At 42.3% G+C, this 17,545-nt stretch overlaps 1 protein-coding gene and 1 non-coding gene across 3 annotated transcripts in view; one reads left to right on the top strand and one right to left on the bottom strand.

Moving 5' to 3' along the window:
• Positions 1-2,989: 2,989 nt before the first annotated feature.
• LOC146798284 (small nucleolar RNA SNORA69) lies at positions 2,990-3,117 on the top strand. The gene has a single exon (XR_014969441.1). It is a non-coding gene; the product is annotated as a small nucleolar RNA SNORA69 (small nucleolar RNA).
• A 1,748-nt stretch (positions 3,118-4,865) lies between these two features.
• The window catches only part of LOC146798285 (CLOCK-interacting pacemaker-like), a 217,382-nt gene continuing 204,702 nt past the window's right edge, over positions 4,866-17,545 (bottom strand). For both annotated transcript variants that reach the window (XM_085625568.1, XM_085625567.1), the window contains exon 4: positions 4,866-7,798. In XM_085625568.1, the coding sequence (XP_085481694.1) occupies positions 6,860-7,798 (939 nt within the window). In that variant the 3' untranslated portion in view covers positions 4,866-6,859. The remainder of the gene's footprint in view (positions 7,799-17,545) is intronic.

Below are 17,545 nucleotides of genomic sequence, written 5' to 3' on the forward strand. Positions count from 1 at the left end.
GACTTCCACATTGAAGCATATAGTCTCTTCTTCCAGGACAATGCAGCTCATGCACTTCAATAGAGAACTCCCTGGGAGGTAGAAGGAAACAGCCAATAGCATTTTATGTGAGTGAAATATTCTGTCCGAGCAACAGTGTGTGACTTTTTTGAACATGAGACACTGTAAAATGTATTTAGTTATTTAACTATTCATTGCCCCACTTGCAAAGAGAATAATGTAAAGATACATTTCACTCCAACCACAGCCTTTCCAATCAGTGCAAGAGGTCCCTTTTGGAGAAGGAGGTGACCACTTCACCATATTACTATATGGAACTTTTATTACAGTCTAAATATGAGCAAAGAATTGCTAAAATCTTACAATGTCCACATTAAATCAAACTGTGAGAACACTAGAGAAAGAAAATAAACTGGACCAATCCTGTGGTGTTGTAGCCTTTGAGAGCTTCAGATGTTGTATTTGGCGATGCAATAAGAAGGTTTTTTTGCAGATCAAAGACTTCTCACAGAAGCGACAAAGCCAGGAATCCAGTGAGAAGGTATTTGTACAAGTTGAAGACTTCTTGAAAAAGAGACACAGCAAACACGCGTTTCGTCCAAGTGACTTTCTCAGGAGCTGTAAAATACATTTATGAATCACGGTTGACACATAATATTTGCCTAAGAACAAAAGAAAGAGGTGCATGGTTCTCAAGAGTCATGCATCATTGAAGACAAGAAATGTGTTCGATCAACCAGAAAGACTAACATGCGCAGAGAAAATACGTAAGAAACCAGTGGTAGGACACCGTGCGATATAGGCTGGAGAAATGTCAACCCTACAACCCAAGTGTTACTTTTTTTTTACCTGTGCATGATATTTTTGATCCTGGCAGTCTGTATGTGGCGGGACAGTTTGATGTTTGCACCAATAGCACAACACGTTTTCAAGTAGTGGCTCTGTAGCTGTAGATGGTGCACTCTCAATGTTGATGTCGACTAAGCACTAATTTGTCTAATTGATTTATGAGCATAATCGCTGTAAATCAAACAGTTTTCACTCATTGTGTGACTTCAACAGCGTTGTGCTACAGTGACTTTTGATGCCAAAATATTTAATCTCTGGTAGATATTTCATACTTGGGCATTCCATGCTTATTATTCTGGCATGTTGACACGGTGGTATGTTATTTTCTCCACCGGCTTCTCAGAAACATCTATTCAGTTCACCCTTTATTATTTTAACGGCATGTCAATGCTGTGTGCTCATTTAAAGTGGCACGTGCCGTTTGGAATGGATTTTTTTTATTTACACATAGTACATTACTAGCAGTATTTCATATTCCAAGAAAGGTTGTTTTCGTTTTTTCTGGCTTAGCACATGACCTTGTTACTACAAGTCCACTGTTACCTTCGTTTATTAACATTTGATGTCATACACTATACGAAGATTCTCTTATTTGTGACTCTCGATTACACTGCAGGGAGTACCTCATTTTTCATTATCACACTGGTTTTCATCTATTGATTGGCTTGTATGTTTCCTTTCCAGTACATTTCCTCACTACAAACTGCGTTTGCTTTGATTTGTACAATAAAGGACTTAAGGTACAATTATTGGCATCTTTGGCTCGACGCACTACAATGAGTAAGGTTGAGGTGGTATGGTTGAATACTATTCCTTTCCATTTTTAGGTCTCGCATGGCGTTGCAGGGCAGAGCCCTGCTCCGCCTCCGCGAGAGATTTTGTAAGAGAGGACTTTCAGAAAAGGGCTTTAAGCCCCGCCCTTCATTTTCATTGGCTAGTATCACCGTTTATGCTAAACGGTGGCCTGCCATTGGAAATGAGGTTTTTCTGTAGACGCCCTTTCCCTGTGAGCCGGACTGGCTCGCCTGCTTTGCTGCTGTCGCAAAGCACTTTCTTATCTTTATGGGGCCAACTGTTTCTAATTAGAAACACATGGCCCCATAAAGACAAGAGACCCCCATGCTCCGGTTGCAGCGCGGTCCTCTTTCACTGTCGGGACCGCGCTCGTTACTTGTGCAATGGCGATAGCTTATTCCTCTTTCCGATCCGCCATTGTGGTGACCGGGTGGAAGATCTTCACCATGGTAAGTGAATCCGGCTTCATCCGCTTACATTCTGGAGGAAGGGTCGTCGCAGCCTGGTGGGAAGACCCATGGGAAACTGCCGTAGACTTTGTGTTCTTTATTTTAAAGCTCAGGGCGGGCAGGTCTCGGTTTGTGGTTGTTAGGAGTCCCCGCAGGGTTTAGTTGTTGCAGGCTCCAGCGCAGGTTCGGGTCCCAGTTTAAGGCGACTCCCGTTGTGTAACTGCCGCGGCTCGTACTCTGGTCGGTGCCACTGTTCCTCCTCAGCGGGTGTAGTCGCGGTCGCAGTCCAAGCTTCCCGGGTCATTTATGAAATGTTTACGCTGTTGCAGACGGGGTACTCGTGGGAGCGGTGCTGATTGATTTTTGTATGTGTGCAGTGTTTCAATACCCACCATATCTTTTCTCAGTCCTCCCACAAGACGTTCAAGATCAAGCGGTTCCTCTCTAAGAGACTGAAGCAGAACAGACCTATCCAACAGTGAATCCGCATGAAACCGGCAACAAGATCAGGTATGTTTTTGGTCGTAGCCAGCTGTCACTTGAGAAGGAAAGTTTATTGCACCGTCTATCGGTTGGCTTTCGTGAGAATCGTGGAAAAATCTCTATGTTCTTATTCTCTAACGATTTGTTGTCCGGTTATAAAATATCACTACGATTTTGTTAATAAATGAACCGACCTACTAATTGGCACCATTTTAAATGAATGTTAAAATAACTTAGTTAACATTAGCCTTCCTGTTACTACTATCTGTGACTATTTCAGCCCAATCGTTGCTGAGATTATCGAAAAATGAGAAGACCTGGCTTCAAGTTTTTAGTAATCATTAGCTTTAACGTTAAAGAAGACCCTTAAATGCATCTGTTTGCACTGTTATTATCGTATGTATTTTAGCACAAAAGCAGGTTGCAATTACAGCGCTTCATCTTGTGGTAGCGTTGTCATTAAGCCTGCTGAGAGTAAAGCTGTTAAAACAATTCTCTGATTTCATTTATACATAGATGAAATCGTTCGTTTTGAACATCTACAGAAATTCTTGACGCCATCTTAACTTGTTTTGTATATTGAAATGGTTTGAGTAAAGCGAGGCGGTAGATGTTCAGATTATATATTTTGCTGAAGATTAAATTTGTCAATGTGGCTGATTTGGTTGTCTGCTGCGTTGAACGGTGACTTGACGCTTAAGTATGCCGTGGAAGGATCGGGTTTCTGGAGTTTGAACTGTGGGTAGAGGATGCTGGACTGACAAGATGAGATGTACTTTTGCAGCTATAAATAAAGATGAAAACCCAGGTTATGCAAACGTGACGCTGTTTCTTTTTGGTCTAATTGTGTAGTGTATTGTTTCAAGTCTTTCAAATATACTAGGAGGCTTTGGTTCCAGCCAGATGAGTCAAATTTCAAGCTTTTTGCTGTTTGTATAACCCCACTCTCCAGGAAGTGCTTCCATTGGAATTTATGTGGGATTATTTTACCTCTGAAAAGTGTATTCAGTCATCACACTGTCACTTAAATTCCTGTATGGATTTTTTTAGAGATCAATCCTTTTGGTACTTTTTCCCAGCTCTAGCAAAGCGAGTAGAGCATGCTTTTAAGGTACCATCTGAAGAACGGTTTAGGATTTTAATTCCATTAATAAAATCTGGTGCTCTGCAAGACCCTTGCCCTCCAAAAATAATGCATGTGATTCCAGCACAAGTGGACAACATCTTGTGCAAATTTTTGATGGTGCTTTCCCTGTGCATAGGAAATCTGCCTCTGTGCATTTGCGTTGAGTCCCATAATACTTTATACGGTGATTTGTAACTGCCCATTAATAGTCCATAAACTATATCGGACCCTCCATATTATCCTGACTTACGAGCCCCTGGTTGCATTCATCGTAAGCTTGCAGTGGATATTTCTCTGCAGCGTGGTACACATGTAGTCTGGTTTTTTCTCCTTCCTGCCCTTTACTCAGGCGAATAAAGAGAATCAGTACTAAGTTGGGATCCAGCTTAATTCACTGAGTCAATGGAGAACGGTGTCTCTAGGACACAGGGATTGACCTATATCTCATGAGCTGTGGATCCATCAACAGTAGGATATAATGTGTAAGTGATTACAGGTTTAGGATTAATGCTATTGCTGGAAGCCTCAAGTACAGCTGCTTAAGTAACACCCTTGTTTTGTGCCAAAGAGTCAATCTCTTGGTTATTGGCTTCCATTGTATTGGTTAAAAATGGGCAATAGTGCAAGATAAAGGACACTCCTTACGGGTGAGCATCGTGTATTTCCTCCCAACCAAGATGCAATAAGTTATCACTGATCACTACCAAGTGGTGGACTACAAGACCCAGAAGGGCGGCCTGGCATATTTTGGGCTCTGACATGCATAGACTGGTTGCGCTTGGCCCCCTCTGTGCCTGGACATAGGCTTGGCATATCCTTGAGGAAAGAAAGCACGCTATATTCCGTGGGGCTTTCACCGGTATCCACCTTCCAGCATAAAGTGTCTCTGGGCTCTAGAGTTCTTCCCATACCCTAAGGCAGCTTTAATTCAATTTCACAAAAGTTCTAAAGTCTGTTTTTGACGATAAACCCATTAGCACTAACTCTGACTCTGCTCTACCCCAAGGGGCACAAAGCCTGCACTGACAGCTGCCTTTATGCTGGACCCAATCTCTTCTAGTGTAACCTCCAATCCAATTCCCCACCCAGATACGCCACCCCCTGCCGCACTCGCCACAACTTGTTGACTTCCTGTTTGTTTTTTATCTTGATGTTTTGGTGGAATTAAAGTAGAATACCGGCTGGAATTTTTTGGGGACTTTTTTTTCGTCTTTTTTCGTGTAACCTGTGCAATGTGCTGGTGGCTTCGAACACTACTTTTGTATGAGACTTACTGCTAGCATTTTGTGGATGGCTATCTTCTTGCTTAATTGTGCTAGTGTGGAAACCAGATACCTGCACAGCGACTTGTTTAACTCCCTGTGGTTAGGTAGTATTCAACAGCAGTAAATGTGCATCAGTTTAAACATAGCAGTGAGGTGCGCTTTCACATGTGCTGCCTTGCTTGTACATCCAGATTAGTATTTACGTTGTGCTTGGGCATCGCATTCGCTGCTCTGCCAGGCATGCTGTATTGAGGTCTGGACTTGAAGTTCTGTCCATATTTTTCATTGGCTTGTGTCATTGTCCACTTTAAAGCTGTGGCTGGTCATTGGTCAAAAAACGTAGTAGTCCCTCCTTAGTACAGTCATCTCATTTTGTAATCTCCCATGGCGACACCCCAGGTTATGTGTGTTGTTACTCGGTAGGCTTTGATTAGTCATAGCACTGTTTTCTAAAATAGTTTTGTCCTGCCTGCTGTTGCAGGCAAGACACGCTCTCTCCTAACACGTTTTAAAAAAAATTAGAGCACGTATTTGCAATGCAATAGGTCTTGCATTTGCAAAAGTTTGAGCTATTAGCATTGTAAATGGCAATGCCTTTTATCCGTTTTAAAAACCACGCATAAATAAAAGGCATGGTCATTCACAATGCCGATAGCTCAAACTCTCGTAAATGCGAGACCTATTGCATTGCAAATGCTTGTTTTTAATATTACTCCGGCTGTAGAGTTAACCTTTTTCCACTATGCTCCAACATAACACTATGTTCCAACATAGCACTATGTGCCAACCGAGATTCACATATGTATTTTACAGCCTTGAGAAAGTTGCTTGGACGAAACACGGGTTGGCTGTGCCTCTTTTCCAAGAAGTCCAACTTGTACACATACCTTCACACTGTTCTGCCTGCTGTACTTCTCCTGAGAGAAGTCTTCCATTTGTACACAATACCTTCTTATTGCATTGCCAAATACGACTTGTGAAGCTCTCAACAGCATATGGCTAAAACACCAAAGTATTGGTCCTGTTTAGTGTTATCAGTGTTGGATTTCCTGTGGGCATTTCAAAATTTTAGCAATGCTTTGTTCACATTGAGACTTGAATAAAAGACCAAAACTCATGTCCGGTGAGGATCGTCACTCAAGTAATACGGTGTGCTCTGAACCCTTGTTAATATTGCGCTGGGTGTGGTGTCTGACCACTATCTGTTGAGTACCCTCTGGGTAGCAAGGACACAGTCCAATATAGCACCCAATTTTGTACATCTCTATATTACCAATTAGTGTGCTTTGTGAGTATTGCCTTACTAGCCATCGTACGAGCAGTTAGCATAATCCACTGCTACTACGTGTAACGCTGACTATTTGGGACTGGCAAAGTACCTCACTGGATAATACTATATGCTTTCAGGGTGTCAAATGAATTAAAGAATCAAAGTGAACTATGTAACACTAATGCGGTAGCAGCTCAAAGAAGTTTCTCTTGGCCAATTGGGATGACCGCACAGTTTCAACAACTGTTGATGTGGCATCTGTAATTCAGAGTTGTTCGCCCCATTTCTGATTGGTCCAAGCAGGGCTCTTACTTGCACAAAACAAAAGGAGAGTTTTGCAAACATAGGTGATCATTCAAGAGATAACTGGAAAACCCCACATTGAACCTCTTTCAAATGTACCAAACAATATAGATCCACATAACAAACTTTCATTTTCCTACAAAAGGAGGACAAAGGCACCCAAGTACACACAACTATATGTGTACTTTTTATTTTATGTTAACACAGTATTGTGTAGAGCTTTATGTAGAAGATACACAGTAGCAGTTTAATATTAAGGCACTCATGTCTTCATGGATAGTTCTGTCTGAAGTCTTTGAAAGCAATGCTGGTTGAGAACCTAATCCACTGAAGATGCTGGATAGGAACTATTACAGAGATCTGTGGATCCTTTTGGTAAATTGTCAGTTGGCGCAGCACAGTCTAGTTTGATAGCATTGCTGCCACTAACATTCCAATAGAAGCTGGATATGTTCATGGCATCCTGGAGTTTTCCCCACAACTTACAGTCATTGCTTTTCATGGCCTCACAAAAAAGCAGTGTGTGCTCCTTCAGTTCACTAATGTTGCGCTGGGTAGCTTTGTTCCTCCCTATCAGTTCTTTCGTCATCAGGGTAATGCCAAGAAGACCAGATTTCTTCAGAACATCCACAGTGTTATGGAACCTCTGCTGCTTCTTCAAATTTGCAGCTAGCCTCCTGGAGACCTTGGATATTGTTTCTGCCTCAGAAAGTGAATAAGAAGAGGAACACATAGTCAAATTTTCTTGGTTTGCATGCAGCAAGGATGGCTCAACTGAAGTAGTTACTGTGCTTGGGGCAATGGACAGAGGTTGGAGGTCCATATCTGTGCTTCTTGCAGATGGCATCAAAAGATTGTGGCTTGTGGTGTTAGGGGATGGTGACCGCTCTACGATTCTCCCCTGTGATTTATGCTGTTTACTTATTAGTACTGTTTCAGACCTCTTAGTAATTTCTTCTTTGGAAGTGACCATACACACACGTTTGCAGGGTCTGGTCATTTTTCCGATGGGCGCAACTGAAACCTGACTCTCACATTTCACATCCTTACTTGGGTGTGGGGCAATCCGGGGTAGAGCCTTCACAATAGGGGGATAAGCTCGTTTTGCTGGTTTCTTTTTTTCCGGCCAAAGGTTTGAGACAGAAGCGGTAATATGGGGCTGAATGAGAATGACCCTTGTCTGTCCTGCAGTTGTGTCCATAGCACGACACCCATTCCATGCCATCTGAGTCTGCAAGAACTGTGCTCCTTTAATAGGCTAGAAGAGAAAAAGAGAGAAGAGTTTAAGACACATTTCTCATGCTGTGGGCACCAAAATGATAGGAGCATGGAGGTCTTAATTTACAATTATGAGAAACTTTAATCTTTGGTAAATACAAACTGCACAATAATTATCCAACTGGAACACACTCCCAGAATGGACTGGAAAATCTGCTACTTTCAGCTGGTACCAGCAGTTCTAAACTAGATAGGGGTAGGTGACTGCACATTCATCTCCATCACTGGAAAGACACACAGGCAAGGCAGTCTATAACATTAAATTAATGCTTGAGTAAAAGACAAAACAATGGCAGGAAATGGTCAGAAATAGAAGCTCTGTGAATGAACTAAGCAAGAACTAAAAACAAGGTTCACTCTGAACCACTCCTATAAGTCACCTGCCTTAGTCCTCTTTCAAAAAACACCTCAAGCGTCTTCAGTCACCTGCTTTCAATAAAGTGTATGGTGGGGATCCTCTTCAATATCCAGCTTACGTGAGACTCCAGTAGTGTCTGCTCTATTTTTTAACTTTGGAGAGCTGGACATTTCGTGTGAGTGATTGTGGGGTAGCCTTTATATACGAAGGTGGATATGCAGAGGTACAATTATTCAGGATTGGGACAGGGATAAGCTGAAATGGGCCTCAACCAACTTGCCCCACAATTTTCAAACGTATGATATGAAAAGCCAAGAGATGGCAGAGGTCAGATCATCATATAGCTGGTTTTAGTTGTGTGTTTCTTCATGTGGGACTTTACCTTATACCTGTTATTTACTCAAAACAATGATTCTCATTTTTTTGTATGAAATAGCCGCGGTCTATTTGTACCCTTTAAAATGCAAATAAGAGTATGATTAATTAAGTCTTTCAAGATGTACCACAATGTAACTGTCTAATTGCTTCACTGTACTCAAATATTTCAGGTATAAACAAGACACGTCCTGCTGCAGTGACACATGAACTTTGAATTCTAAGTAGGCCTGGGCGAAGTTAACGGAGTTCCACTACGCGGAGTTCCGCGAAGCACCCCCCAAAACTCATCTCTACTTATTTATTTTATTTATTTGCAGTTTTATATAGCGCTGGCTAGACCCGGAGGTATCAGAGCGCTTTACATAAGGCTCTGCGAGTTACAAAATTGACTCAGTTACAGGAGCATAGGAAAACTAAAACAGTTCCATAGGACAAAAAAACTGTGTTGCAACAAAAAACATCAGTTACAATAACAGAATAAAATATATACATGTCCAAAGGGGTAAGGAAGGTGGTGGGGTGGGGGGTGGGTGGGTGGGAGGAATAAGGGGAGAAAAGAAGATCGGGCCAGGTGGAACTGGCAAGGAGGGAAATGCTCCAAGGGAACCAGAAGACAATACGAAAAGTTAAAGTGTGGAATCAGTAGTCAAAACATCCGGAAGCAACGATGACTGAAAAAGAAAGGAGGGAAGAGGGAGACCAAGGGGGGTAAAGTCAGAGTAAAAGGTATTGTCAGGCAATAAAGGGCGTAGTCCAGCAGCATATGAAACAGACAAAACATCCAAGATGGAGGACCCGGGTCACGGGTGCCGTTTTCAAAGTTACAAAATGGCGGGACAACTCGAGAAATCCAATCCACAAAATAACCAGGGTGCTGGCTCCACGGAGCAGGGTTGAGGTGGGAGGGCCATCACTGGAGCAAGGAGGGAGGGGGATTGAGGCTCACCAAACACAATCGTGTATTTAAAGCGAGCAAAAAGCTCAGGGTTGCTGAGGCGTCAGAGTCAAAGTTCGGTAAGCCACAAAGTTCGAACGGGTGTAGAAGTAGCGCCGGAGAAGGCAGGCAGAAGTGAGGATCAGGAAGGCGAGCAGGGGAGTCGGCGCGGTCACCAAGGAGACAGTCCCTCTACTTCACGGAGTTCCGCTCACACACACAGATGCTCTGTGTGTACTGGCGGGAGCTGCAAAGCCAATAGGCGCTGCTCCAAAGACCTCTTCTCAGCCACAGGGACAGACCTAGGCGCTCTTGCAGTGCTAGGCAGAAGGCACATACCTATTTCCTGAAGAGTTTCTGTTGCAGCCCCTGTCGACCCTCTCCCTGCTCTGCCTCAGCGATTCCGCAGCTCCCTGCCAGGCAGGAACCCACCAAGGGATCTTGTCTGCTGTACACCTCAGGCTCTGCTGTTTTCAACAGTCTTTGCCGCCCACTCTCATGCAGATTCTCAGAACTGTTCAGCAGTGGGATAGGCTGGCATACAACCCAGAAGTGTTAAAATTACAGGCACATGACATCCGTTAAAACATCAACAAAGGACAACTGACATTGGGTTGAATTCTGGGAATGAGTCGATTGAACAGTGTATTACAACCTGGACATGTTTAAGCGGTTTGCAGAACTCTAGGGGGTGATCGTGTTTAGAAGACATTTACGTCCATTATGGTTTTGAAATTTATATATGTCAAACACCTACTTGAAAGTCGCTCCAGTGAAAGATTTTAAATGTACAGTGTGTGTGCCCTGCCCCTCTCTGATTCTTCACTGCACGATGCTATTGCAGTCGGTATGATATGGCTGTATCTGTACATAATCTGGCAATTACTTTGGACATTTCTCTGATGTTGGAATGATGATGGTTGATGAAGGTGTCTAAGGTGTGCCATGACACAGGCTGTCAAATTAGTAGGCTGTCCAGTGTGGTGGTTATGTGTTACAACGATACTGTAAACATATGAATAAAAATAAATTTCATATTGGCAAGTTCAGGATTGCCGATGTCAATACGTATAACTAAAGTGCAAGACAGAGGGGTGGCGCATTACAATGTTTCTTAAGCACAGGGGCAGGAATGGAAATGCTATCTTGGACTTTTATCCCGTTCTAGCAAGTGCCCTTCGCTGGCGAAAACTACAGTTAGATCCTCCCACTCCAAGATGGCCAATACATTTACTCATTGTGTGGTTTACTGTTCTTACTTTGGTTTCATGCCTACTGAACATGCCTTTAGTACTCCTATCAACTGATATAATGGGAGCGTCAATCTAAGTCTAGCAGAGGTTGCAGGCAGCAGATAATGGTGAGTGGAGGTAGTAGGCGCCGGTTAACTCACCTATGCAAGCGGATTGTGGAGTTTTGTTTTCCAAACTCCGCATTCATAGCAGAGCACGGAGTAGCAAAACTCCATGAACTCCACCAACATAGCGGAGTTCACCACCCACCCTTGATTCGGAGAAGCAACAGGAAGCTCATGGGCTAGGAGAAGGCATCCGCAGCTGCATAAAATCATGGGGTTGAAATGTCAATTCTGAATGCTTATTCCGCGCCCTATTTCCTTTTTAGGTCTCGCCTGACCCAGCGCATGCGCTGGTCTGGCGAGACTTATTGAGAGGGCTCCAAAAAGTGCTACCAGGGCAGCCTAGAGCTACAGTGCATGTGCGCGGGCGGGCGCGCTTTACCGCGATTACTTTCACTTTCGCGGCTGCTTTGATGTGTGACCGCTTTGCATAGTCAATAGGTCTCACTTTTGGGACCTTATAAGTATTTAGTTATGCAACTGTTGCATGGCTAAACACTTATAAGGTCCCAAAGGCGAGACCTATTGGCTATGCCAATGCTTTTTTCTAATGTGCTTAGGTTGTGGTGTGCTAGCACAGTGAGGGTGATCTGGAAAATCAGATAGGGATATCAACAACCAACATAGGAATGACAGAAAATGTGTACCGGATGTACTCATGCATCAAGTCAAATATAATAGAACTGTACCAAATCCATAAAACAAAATACATGGTGGTCTCACATTATTGCACATTTTCTTAATTTAACTATTTGCCATATAAAAGAGGCCACAGAGCAGCGTAAGAGGACTATGTAGCTGTTGTAAAATCAGAGCAGATCTGCATTGGCTAAATTTACAAACTTTAAAAAGTGGCAATTAAAACTTTCTTCTAGGTATCTGATAAATTGAGCAAAAAGCATAATATGCAAAGTTGACTGGACAGACTTGCTATCGCATGCACAGTGGTTCAAATCGTTTGAAGTGCAACTACTGGCTGGAAATCCCACCAAGAAAGATAAAATGAAATCTGGTGAGTACAAAACACTGCTGTCTGTTGAGAATAAAAAAATGTTATAATGTTGAAGCCCCTCGTAAATGTGTACCAATTTATATGTGCAAACCGTTGGTTTGTGATTATCTAAGCATGCGCTCTTCAACGAGGCCTTTTGATAAAATACTTGTTTTATATAACTCTTTTCAAGGGGCAGGACTCTGGGAAATCAAATAGGCCTGGGTGCCCCTAACAGCTCTGAGGATGGTCTCGTCCCTTGCCCAGATAGAGTGCCATAATAACAAGGGAGGTAATTTGATTCAATCCTCAATATACGGGGTCCCCAATTCCGCATGGGAAACAGCATTGGCACAGCTGGTGGTAACCGCCAAGATATGGGGAAACAGCATTGGCACAGCTGGTGGTAACCGCCAAGATATTCTTCAGGGATGTGGAATTCCTATAGCCCGACACCCAGGACATATTGTTTGGGGTCAAGGGCAACAAGTTTTCATGTGTATTTTGACCTTGGGACAAGTAGGCCCAACCCCCTGCAGCACAAACCCTTTGGCTGCCAATTTGCAGTACCACATTATGGATTAGGGAAGGGCACTGTCTGCAGATAAGGTAATAAGTTTGTACATATGTTAATGCTGTTCAACTTGTATTCATGGTTCATTAATTGAAAGCCTTTATTATTAGGTTCAGCTCTCCAAGTAAATGTTGTAAGCTCTGACTGCATTACTGCCGGTGGTTCCAGTATAAAAATGTGTACATAGATGTTCAAAGTTTAGTAATATGAGGCTATGTATAATGCTCACAGAATGCTCTCTGATTTGATGCAAATGTATGCAGAAGCTTGAAAGCAAAATTTATAATTCTTTGGTTTTCAAATAAAATGTTCATAAAAAAATGAAAGCAGAATAAAAACAGTTTGCTAAACTACTGTAAAATGTCAGGAAGCATTTCTTTGCAGCATCATTTAGTAACGTGTTGATGCATGCTAGTATTTCCCCAAAAATATTAATAATGCAAAATTGGTGTAACCAGTTTCAATAAGAATTTGGGAAACCAAAATAAATAAGCATTGGCAAAGCCAGTAGATCTGGAATTGGTGGTCAGCTTTTTAGTTTTGTCAATGTGTGAATTTTTTGGCATGGTTTTTGTAAAACATTATTAGTGTGGGAGCTGCCGGGCCCTCACTATTATAACAAAGATTGGCAAAAGCAAAAATTGTTCTTGGTCTCAAAAAGCACACACTGCCACAGTAGTTACTGACACTAAGCAAAAACGACTTTGAGAGAGAGAGAGAGAGCGAGATAGAGTGACAGAGAGAGAGAGAGAGAGAGAGAGCGAGAGAGAGAGAGACAGACAGAGAATGAATTTTAATAAACGCAAAAGGTTATGGTCAACGCCAGACCAAATTAGGGGCCCAATTATTAAAGAAAGTCTCAAAAGTGCACCCATGGTGCAGCTATATGGCTTTCGTGAATTCCCAAGAATTTACAGAAGTAGGACAAGAAATAGTATCCCTAGAAAATATTTGTGAACTGCATTTTAGCATGAGCAAATGTGCATATGTAGATTTGCTCATGCGAAAATCTGAGTGTTTGCAAGTTCACTTTCCCACCAGCTACTTTTTATTCCACTCTAGAAGAAGGTTTACATCTACCATTGTCAGGAGTACATTTTCACCATTCTTAGGTCTCGCTGAGACAGCGAAAGCGGTCTGTTTGAGACATTTCATAAGTGGGTTTTCAAGAGTGCTACTCACATGGTTTTGCTGGCCTAGAGCTTGAGTGCACGATGGTGTGCACGTGCACAGCTGCTCCTTGCATTTTCCGAGATTACTTTCACTTTCGCGGCCGGGCGGCCGCTTTGATGTTTGATTGCGATCGCGATCACTTTCTTAATATCTCCGCTACCATTGTTATCTCACTTCGCTTTTCCGAGATTACTTTCACTTTTGCGGCCATTGTTATCTCACTTCTCCCCAAACTGATACTTCTTCTGTCTTCTCTGCTATTTTTCAGCTCTCTCCCTCTACCTCCAGTTCCCCTCTCCCTGTTACACTGTTACACTTTAACACTTCTCCCCAACACTCATTCACTTACTGCTAATCTATTATGAGCGTGTTCTCTCGCCACTCACAATTCTTTACATTCTTTCTCACTGTCCCCCTACCCTTCCACTTATTTGTTCTCGCCACCCCTTGCCCTTCCCCTGTGTCCCCTTTCTCACATTCTTATGTCATTCTCTCCCAGCCTTTCCTATCATTTACCAAGTTCTCTTTCACCCATGTTGTTTATTTCACCACTGATTTCTCGCTTTATGTCTCACCCCCCTGGCCTAGCTGCATCACTCTCTTGCTTGCCCCCACTCATTTGAAATCTTAGACCTGCATCCCACCTCTCGGGCTCACTCCATAGTCAGTATCTCAAATGCTATGCATGTCATTCTCACCTTCAGGTTGTCTTTGTCTGCCTTTCCCTGAAATGCTCTTTTCAGTCATTCTTTCACTATTCTTTATTTCTCCGCATAGATCTCTTCTCTATATTTCTCTGCCTGTGTCTTTGATTCTCATCTTCCCGTTTTTAGGGCTCCCACCTCTTTTTATATATCGCCCTCTTATTTTACTTCTACTTCTCTCTTTTCCTTTGCTCTCCTACCTTTTCCCCTTCTGCTCAGAATTGGTAAGAGTACTTAGCTCAAAATTCTAGAATTCTCTTTCATACCAAAGATGCCTCGCACTATGGGTGCAGAACCCACTTTCCCTGAGAATTTCTGGTGTACTGCAATGCCATGAAGGCTCAGATAGAGAGTACGCAGCCTGAAATCAGAATTATTCAAAGGCCCATTAGGCAACAAAAATCTTAAGTGGAACAGACAAAAATTGGGAGGACTAGGAAAATGATCTACGGCAGATTCATTAGGAATTCTGATAGCATCTCCAGGGAAAGGAGAAAAACAAACAAACTAACTAACTAACTAACTAAATAAATAAATAAATAAATAAATAAATAGTGTCTCTAATAGATCAGGAAAAGTTTCTTAACAATTGGACAGAGACCTGTGAGGAAAATGAAAAGTCTCTGCCTCACTTCCAAAACCAAGGGTTTTCATACACATTTTACACACAGGTAATAAGCTGAAACTACAAATATAGCATGACATGACTAATGATAATAGATATTGAGCAAATCAGAATGATGATCGTCACAACATACACCAGGGTACGAACGAGTGTCCTGCACAATGTTACATTAGGTACATGAAGAAAGGCTCATTCACAATACATGCTCTCTGAAGAAAATAGCCAATTTCATCACTGCGTTTCTGTGCTTTGTGAAAATAGTGGGGAGAGAAGACATGAAGGGGGACATTAATTGGGAGAGGCAATGAGCAGGAGGAAGATGAACAGAACACAAAACACCATCCATTTGAATAAATGGTGCTTCTGTAGAAATTTGGCATAACTAAACTATATTAATATACACACTTCTAAACCGCTACGTAAAATTGTTTCAAGTGCAACATTAATAATTCATTGGGTACAACTATATTAATTATAGAAATCATTATTAGTAAAAAATAATTTGTCACCCAAAATTGCACATTTAAAAAGAGCTTTACAACTCCCATCTAGTGATACTCCTCTTGATACATCCTTCCCATCATAAGATCTCATCTATCCTATTTTTCCAAGCCCATCATGCCCTCCTCTCCTGATCTATCCTGTTATGCAGTCTGCCATGCTTGGATCTGCCCAGACCATTCTCAGCTATCACATGTTCTTTTGTCACTCTATTGTTTTGCATCTTCTTTGGCCTCTAATACCTGCTTGTTCCAATTCTCACTCCATTCTTTTCTTTTCCACGATGTGTGTTCTCCCTACTTCAGTGCCCTCTTTAGTCCCATACTACACCATTCCATGCTCTCTGATTCAGAAATCGTATGTCCTACTCCTCCCCACTCTGTGCTCCCCCATCATGCATTCTCCTATCCTGTGCTGTCCCTTCTAGTGCTATATCCCCTCATGTGCCATCCACATTCAATGCTCTATATGTGTGTGTTTTTCTATCCTATGAATTGCCCAACTTATGCTTTTCCTAGCACTGTGATACTAACATCATGCATTTTCCATTTCTATACTCCCTATTTCAATTCCCTGCATACTGCCCCTTCTATACTGTGTCAACATAATGTACCCTCTCTTTCTGTGCTCTGTGATCCTATGTTCTCCATAATGTGCTCTTTGTGGTCTATTGCATCCTGTGCTCCCGCATTCTATGCACCCAATCCTGTGACTTTACAATGTGTTCTCTTACTTGATGCGGTACAACCATTCTGCGCTCTTTTCCGTCTAGCCCTCTTCCATGTAGTGCTCCATCATCCTTTACTCTCTCATCCTCAGCTCAATTTTCACATGCCCTGAACTGTCCTGTCCTCTATCTCATTTTTTCTCTCCTTAATCCATCTCGCTTTCATCCTGTGCTATCTTATAACTTGCTCTTTCTTATCCACTGTTCTCATCCATCTTCTGTACTCTCACCCTGTGCTTCATCACCCTAAGCTCTCTCATTCAATGGCTGCATTTTCTCATTTTATGCTACCAACAATGTGATGTTCGTCTGTGTGCTCCCCTTCCCTGTGTCATATTGTTCCTGTTTTCATTCATCTTGTTTACTCCCCCATGCCACATGTGCTTGCTTGTATTCCCATTCTCCTATTATTGCATCCTATGCTGTCCCTATTTTTAGTTGTTAGGTCCCTCATTCCATGCTCTCTCTTCTCTGTTTTGGTCGATTCCTGCTTGCCCATCCTGTCCTCTCTGATCACTGCATGAACCCTCCCGTAATATACTATTTCTCATCATCCAAATCCAGGCCCCATGCACGCACCCTTCTGTGCTATTTCCCAACTTATATTCTCTTACATCTTTCTCTCTCCAGACTACAACTTTTGTTCTGTCCCATTCTCTGCTTCTCTCTTCCTATGCTCACCTATTTGGTCTTTTTTCCATCCTGCACTCTTTGGTTTTTCACTCAAGCAATATATGTTTTTGCTCTAGCATTGTGTTTTTTTGTCTACACAGTCTCTTTCCTATACTGTTCTTGCCATATTGTATGTGTTTCTCCACTCTGTGCCACATGTCATTCTGTGTCCTATTCCATGTTGTTCTCTCATATTCTGTGTGTTGCTATCGTCTTTACTCTTCATTCCTTTTACCAATGCCCTGGCCAAGGCCAGAACAATTGGTTTTATCAATGCTTGTTTTAACTGTTTTTGCTGCATGCCCCACTACTGGCAGGTGGCCATCTACAAAATGTTTAGTGACCATTCCAAGATGGGCACCTGCATGCGCATTGGCGCACTCATTCAATAGGTCTCGCTTTTGGGACCTTATAAATATTTAGTTATGCAGCACAATATCTTTGGTGCAACAACATCAACCGTTGCATGGCGAAACACTTATAAGGTCCCAAAGGCAAGACCTATTGGCTATGCCAATGCTTGTTCAGTATGATTAGAGAAGGGTTGTTAAAAACCCTTAAAACACACAAGTGTGTTTGCACAGACTCAAAAGGACATTCTAACCCTGGAAATATTGCTTACCACTACCTTCAAGCCCAGTATGTAGATCTGCAGAAACGTGGCAACATAAGGGGATTGAAAGTATTCAAACACTACTATGGTATGAGCCCTGGCCTAATCAAGGAGGCTATA

The sequence above is a fragment of the Triturus cristatus genome, chromosome 9, assembly GCF_964204655.1.
Source record: "Triturus cristatus chromosome 9, aTriCri1.1, whole genome shotgun sequence".
Taxonomy (NCBI): Eukaryota; Metazoa; Chordata; class Amphibia; order Caudata; family Salamandridae; genus Triturus; species Triturus cristatus.